Here is a 7821-nt window from a genome sequence, read left to right as displayed (position 1 = left end):
ATATGTAATGTCATTAACAATAATTGTCTTCAATTGTTCATAAAATTTTTTTACTATTATTTCAAGTACACATGTGTAAACATTTTGTTTACTTATTCAAATGTAAACAAAATCAGATGTTTTACGAATCGAATAATTGCACTTTAAGTGCGGTGCAGACTATCATACTGATGTGTCATACGAGAGAGAAAACGTTGTGTGACACACAGGTACGATAGTCTGCACCTCTCACCAATATGTTGGGGTGCTCACAAACATTTTGGTGAGCAGCTCTCGCCAACGTGTTGTGTATGATATTCTATCACCCCAAACGATTCATACGTCATACAAGAGCATTTTTACCTTACAAATTTATTGTAAGCGGGCGATATACAGTTTGTCAACATTGTGTTTGCAAAACGAAAAAAATGTTACAAATGTTTATTAAATGCCCAATAAAAACGATTTAATTTTGAAATAAAAAAAAATTAAGAAGTTTACACAAATAAATTAAACATTTCTCTTTATATTAAACTAAAAATTAATCAAAAATATCATTAGAACAATAAAATAATTCACAAAAATAAAAATAACACCAAATTTGTTGTGTCAACATTGTGTTTGCAATTTCTTATTTTCAACGGGACAGAATCCGTTAGATGTGTCTGGGTTTTTCTGTTTGTTATAATATTCTGCAGAAGCAGTTCAGTTTCTTTGTTATTTAGTAAAGTAGAGTGTTTTAAGTGAGGGAATAACTAGAACGCACGTGATTAAATATGCCAAGTAAAAGAAGTAAAAGAACAAATTCAAATAATATTGAGTTAGTATGTTGTAATTACTACCTCGGTAAATCTGCTAAGGAATAAAATCTAATGTTTAATATTAGGTTAAGAACTATTTATAATATCATAAACAGAGCAGAAAATTAGGATTGTATTAGTTTAAAACCAGCAGACCACCGTATTAAACCATTGTCTGATCGCTATATAAGAAGAGTATTGCAAATAATTGATAAAAATCCTTGAATTTCCTTACGATCATTGGCATTAGGTCTGGAGAAGCTATTTAATACTGTTGTTAGTCACGAGGAAATAAGAAAAGTGCTATTACAAAACATGTTATCTGTTCCAAAAATTGAAAAACGATTTCAGTTTGCTAGCACATATTTAAGATATGATTCAGAGTACTAAGATGATGTGATTATAAAGATCGCAAAAAAAGACGCGGCATATATAAAATATACAAAATTTGATCAATTATAAGCAAAGCGCAACCTATACGTTAACTATCCATTTTTTCAATTTTACGATTTTAAAATTTTATTTTAAACTTCACACAAATTTTCACAGCACCACCCGAAAAGCAGTCTTCAAAAATTTTGCGTAAATGACGACTCTTGTGTCTCATACCTGTTCAAGTTCAGTCGCTAGAAGAAATTTGAGCAAAAGAGAGTGCAACTTGTGTGACACACCAGCATGATAGTCTTCACCGCGCTTTAGAGTAGACCGAAATTTTCATTTTATTTCTGCTTAAGTTCACTAAAGTTTTTACGGTACACGTCGGCTGATTGTACCTTAAAGCTTACTTGGCACTTATAATATATTAAATTCTTAATGCTACCACATTTTTTATGTAAAAGTAAACGTTTAATCTGATACGTTCAAAATAAAAAATTAGTAGAAATCGCTTCCGAATATTAAAAAAATAGTAATAATTAATAAATTCGATTTGAATTATGCAATAACTGATATCTCTACAATAAGAATAGTATTTAAATCAAACAATTACAAAAAACTATAATTAATTAATTCAATTATTCTGTAACTGTTTTACTATTTCGTTGTAATACCGCATGGTAATTTGTTTATAAGCTTTCACAGCTAAATTCACAAAATACCAATTTCGAACACACAAGTCAAATACGGACTTCAAATATTCTGTGCTTCAAATTTGACAGGGTACGCGTTCACTCTTGGTACTTGCAGTCTCAAACAATAATTTAATATAAGAAATAATTCTATGACCACGGATGGTGGATATTTGGCAATACTCGAAACAGCTGTATGGTCAGCCAAAAACTCAATAAATAAAAACAATAAAACATGTTATTGTTTCAATTCACTACATATTATTGTTTTCAATTAATACGGTAGTTTCTATAAAGTAAAATGGTTCCTGTCGTCATAACTGACATTATAATGGAAATAAATATAAATTTAAAAATTCAATCAATCTTCCATAACTCAAAATTCTATAACACGAATTTTTTATAACTCAAACTAAGTAGAGTGCAACAGCGTTTAGACAGCAAATTATATACAATTACAAAAAAAATTTTTAACTCGAAGTCTCTATAAGTCGAACTTTTTTTTACAAAGTTCATAGAATAGGTTCTATACATAAGAAAGAAAAATAAAAAATCATTCAATATGTAATGCGTTTTCAAAAGAATATTTTAAATTTAACATTAAAAATTAAAATCAATTATCTACAGCTGGTTTATGATTTAGTTTTAATATAACACAGCATGTGAATTTGTTAATAAACTTTCACAGCCATTAACAAAACCCCAAATTTTAATTTGCAAGTTAAGTACGGCTTTAGGTCAGTTAACTAATAAACACTGACTGAACTTCAAATTTGGCAGGGTACTAGTCCACATTTGGTACTTACAGTGTAAAAAATTATTTGCGAATAATTAAATGTAAGAAATATTTTCAAAAAAGCCACTGATAAGCATTTGGCAACACTTGAAACAGTTGTATGGATCATCCAAAAATTAAATTAATTAAAAATAAATGTTTTGTTTTTGTAATCCACTACTGCTTGAAAAAACCTTTTTTAATCAATGATATATTGAATGAAGTTTCTACATATGATTTTAATTAAATATTTTGTGTTGCGTGAATCGACGAAAATAAATTCAAAAAATAGAAAAACAAAACTGAAGCAATTTTATTTCATAAATCGATACGATCAAGTATGCTCTCTGTTTAGAATAACTATTTGCACCGATATCGTTACTTGTACTAATGAGTCTTTTTATAGGTTTCTCGCCAAATAAGAAATTTGTATATATTAGACTTAATTCTGTTCTGTCTTAATTCTTAAACCTGTCATTTTATTTTTATATTAAACTTAAACGATACTCTTTCTTTAGGATTTCCTTGTGAAACATTAAGCCGTATTATAAATTCGTTAAAATCACCTTCAATGGTTTGCGAAGGAACACATTTCGATGGACAAATTCCACATACTTTTGTCATATTTGGCGCTTCTGTAAGTTTGACGATACGAAAATAAATCTTATATGGATTTTGTGTTACACGTCTGTTTATGTAATTAAGAAATTTTAAACAAATTTAATTTTTTGCATCTGTAGGGTGACTTGGCAAAAAAGAAAATTTATCCTACACTTTGGTGGCTTTTTCGTGATAATCTCTTGCCAAAACCCACAAAGTTTTGCGGTTATGCTCGTTCGAAATTATCCATTAAAGAGTTAAAGGAGAAATGCCACCATCATATGAAGGTATCGTATATTTTGAATATCAATGTGAAATATATATTTAAACAAAAGTTTATTATATTTGTGGCATTAAGGTGCAACCGGATGAAGAAGTGAAATACAAAGAATTTTGGGAACTAAATAATTACGTCTCGGGCAGCTATGATGGTCTAAGGGGTTTTGAGTTACTTAATAACCAAATGGAAATAATGGAAAATAAATGTAAAGCCAATCGTATATTTTATTTAGCGTTGCCGCCTTCGGTATTTCAAGAAGTAACTGTAAATCTAAAGCAGATTTGCATGTCTAAGAAGTATGGATGTATCATTACATTATTTAATTCAAAATTTAATAACCTAATTTTTTTATTTAATTAGAGGATGGAATCGTGTCATAATTGAAAAACCATTTGGTCGTGATGATGCGTCATCAAGCCAATTAAGTGATCATTTGGCATCATTGTTCTCTGAATCTCAAATATATCGTATTGATCACTACCTTGGCAAGGAGATGGTACAGAATTTGATGACTATACGTTTTGGTAACAAAATTCTTAGCTCAACATGGAATCGGGAAAATATTGCTTCAGTTTTCATTACATTTAAAGAACCCTTTGGTACTCAAGGTCGTGGTGGATATTTTGATGAATTCGGCATTATACGCGATGTTATGCAAAATCACCTACTACAAATTCTATCATTAGTTGCTATGGAAAAACCTGTGTCGTGCCACCCTAATGATATACGTGATGAAAAAGTGAAAGTACTCAAGAGCATAGAAGCTCTGACTTTAAATGATATTGTTCTTGGACAGTACATTGGAAATCCAAATGGTGAAGGTGATGTAAAGTCTGGTTATTTGGACGACATCACTGTATCAAATGATTCTACAACACCTACATATGCGTTAAGTGTTTTACATATAAACAATGAACGGTGGGAAGGAGTTCCGTTTATATTAAGATGTGGAAAAGCTCTAAATGAAAGAAAAACTGAGGTACGGATTCAATACCACGACGTTCCAGGTGATATATTTGAGGGTAACAGTAAGCGCAATGAACTTGTTATTCGTGTACAACCAGGCGAAGCTTTATATTTAAAAATGATGACGAAAAGTCCTGGTATAACGTTTGATATAGAGGAAACTGAAATGGATTTAACATACGAGCAGCGTTATAAAGATTCATATTTACCTGATGCATATGAACGTTTAATACTGGACGTGTTTTGCGGTTCCCAAATGCACTTTGTTCGATCAGATGAATTACACGAGGCTTGGCGTATATTTACACCTATATTGCATGAAATTGAAAAACAAAGGATTAAGCCTATTCCTTATTTATATGGTTCGAGAGGCCCAAAGGAAGCCGACAGAAAATGTGAAGAAAATAATTTTAAATATTACGGTTCATATAAGTGGCATGGAAAACACTGATATTTAAGCATGAGCAATGAAATATATAACATTTTTGAATATTGGTTGAACGAATATATTTTTTCTATTAAATATATGTATGTTTGAATGAATGAATAGATAGTTTATAAGTTTGATATATTTTGGTAGTATATTTTATGTTGTATATTTAATATTGTTGAATATACACACAAATAGTTTTTTCAATAGCTTAAGTAATGGTTCTATTATGCATTAATTAAGGGATTATTAATAAAAGAAATAATTTTGCAAAGCTTCTATTTTTTTTTATAAAATCATAGTATTATCTTTGAACAAGATACACTACACATGCAAATGTTATTATATACAGTCAGCGACAAAACTCTACATACACCCCCCATTTTTGCTAGCTCGTAAATCCAAGGACATAATAGAAAAAAGTAATGATACAGTTTTGTTTAGAACTGTTTTTTAATAATAATAAACAAAAGAAAATCCATTCATCAATATATATTAACAAAGTTATTCGAAAAAAACCTAAAAAAATCATTGACAAAAGTCTACATACACTTCATTGGTTGTTAGATATAGTCGACACTGTCGACTCGACAGTAATTTAAATGTTAAACTGGAAAGTACCGTTTTTCATATTTCATGCTTGTGGCATGAGTCATACATTTATATAATGCACTTAGTTTTGCTTTGAGAGTGGTATTTAATTGACACGAGGGGTCCACGAAAAGAATTTCAAGTGATATGCGAAATCTGGTTATTAAGCATAGAAATGAAAAAAAACCTTATGGTAAAAGTATCAAAATTAGTAAATTTGACTCGATCAACAGTTCAGACGATAATAAAAAATTATAAAAATTGTGGTTCTATTGAAAATAAGCCTCGCAGTGGCCGCCCAAGGATACTCATACGTAGGGATGTCAGCTTGGTTTTAAAAGAAGTTAACAAAAATCCGAAAGTAAGTGCCTTAAAATTAGTCGAACACATTGCTAGTGCAACTGGAAAGCATGTCAATCCACGTATAGTACAAAGAACGTTGAACAGCCACGGTTTTCATGATAGAATACCACGCAAAGAACCTTTAATTTCTGAAAAAAACCGAAAGCTGCGCTTGGAGTTTGCCAAGCAATATAAAGAAAAGGATTTTGATTTCGGGAAGCAAGTTTTATTTACAGATGAATCCAAATTCAACATATTTGAAAGCGATGGGAGAGCTAAAGTTTGGAGGAAAGCGAAAACAGCACTGAACCCGAAGCATATAATGCCAACTGTAAAGCATGGTGGTGGCAGTGCTATGGTGTGGGGAGCCGTAGCTGCAACTAAAGTAGGAAAAATAGCTTTGACGTAGATTGGCATGCTTCCTAGTGGCATTAGCAATGTGTTCGACTAATTTTAAGGCACTTGCTTTCGGATTTTTGTTAACTTCTTTTAAAACCATGCTTCCTAGTGGCATTAGCAATGTGTTCGACTAATTTTAAGGCACTTACTTTCGGATTTTTGTTAACTTCTTTTAAAACCAAGCTGACATCCCTACGTATGAGTATCCTTGGGCGGCCACTGCGAGGCTTATTTTCAATAGAACCACAATTTTTATAATTTTTTATTATCGTCTGAACTGTTGATCGAGTCAAATTTACTAATTTTGATACTTTTACCATAAGGTTTTTTTTCATTTCTATGCTTAGGACGTGTGCGAGTTAGGCTAAGTTGATGCTAAACCAAATGGGAGATTTTTTGGGATTTTTTCCACTGCACACATTTAGCCACTTAGCCCAAAAAAGTGTGCGAGTTACATTTTGACAGCTAGTATCAGCTGTGAACATATTTTGATTTCAATACTTTTGTTACATATTTTGCGATGGCAGAGAACGCAGAAATCGATAAAGTATTTTTATATGCGCAATTTGGCAAATTAATGGAATTATATAGTCAGCATAATAAATTGAAAGAGAGATTCTTAGAAGAATATCCAAAGGTAATTATAAAATAATTTCAGTAAATAACATAAATTATCAGTTTGACTATTTAGCGCGAGCTTTTATGCCAAAATGGATATACTTCGGCAATATTTAGAGCTGTTGTGGAGAAAGATAATTCAATCATAAGAAAACATTTAAGGCTTACAGTAATAGCATTGGAAAGAGTTTTCAATTACCGTGCAAGGTTTTTAATACTAAAACGGGATGGAATGACCGGTTTATTATTACTGTATTTTTATATTGGCTTGGCTGTGGTGCAAGCTATCGTGTAACAGGAGCTTCGTTTGGAATTTCGAGATATACTGTGCGGGATATTGTTTACAAGTGCTTGAAAGGGTTCCTTTCATTAAAGTCATCGGTTATTAAATATCCAGCTGAAAGTGAGTGTGAAAGCATTTCTACAAAATTTAACCAACGAGCCAGTACTACAATTTTCAATCGTGCATTAGGTGCCATAGATGGAACACATATACCAATAGCTGTGCCTATACGACTTCGTGATCAATACATGAACCGAAAGTCATTTACATCAATCAATTTACAAGCTGTATGTTCCAGTAATAAGGAATTTTTATCTATTTGTGTTGGTTTCCCAGGATCGGTGCACGATGAGCGGGTTCTACAATGCAGTGAATTATTTAATTTGCAAAATTTTCCTCCACCAGGCTACTACCTGCTAGGCGATAGTGGATACTGTTGTCGGACTAGTCCAATAGCAATTCCACTCCATATAAAAGATTGCAGCCGTTAACAGCAAGACAAAAGAAATTTAACGAGCTTCATAGTAAGGCTCGTACTGTTATTGAATGTACATTTGGTGCATTGAAAATATGTTGGCGCTCAATTTTTGATAAAGTTCTTAGGTTAAATCTTGAACACTGTGTTCAAACAATAGCTGTAGCATGCATAATGCATAATATATGCCTGAATGATGGACTTGATCTGATTGAA

At 31.5% G+C, this 7821-nt stretch overlaps 1 protein-coding gene across 1 annotated transcript; it reads left to right on the top strand.

The window, feature by feature from the left end:
• The first annotated feature begins 3109 nt into the window (after nt 1-3109).
• LOC119667857 (glucose-6-phosphate 1-dehydrogenase) lies at nt 3110-4972 on the top strand. Its single transcript, XM_038077194.1, has 4 exons — nt 3110-3258; nt 3362-3508; nt 3580-3797; nt 3862-4972. Exons 1-4 carry the CDS (start codon nt 3193-3195, stop codon nt 4916-4918), a joined length of 1488 nt encoding a protein of 495 aa, XP_037933122.1. The 5' UTR covers nt 3110-3192; the 3' UTR covers nt 4919-4972.
• The last annotated feature ends 2849 nt before the right edge of the window (nt 4973-7821 follow it).

This window comes from Teleopsis dalmanni, chromosome 1 (assembly GCF_002237135.1).
Source record: "Teleopsis dalmanni isolate 2A chromosome 1, ASM223713v2, whole genome shotgun sequence".
In the NCBI taxonomy this organism is placed as follows: Eukaryota; Metazoa; Arthropoda; class Insecta; order Diptera; family Diopsidae; genus Teleopsis; species Teleopsis dalmanni.
The sequence above is the reverse complement of the archived record's forward strand: the minus strand, read 5'-3'. Positions and strand labels throughout refer to the sequence as shown.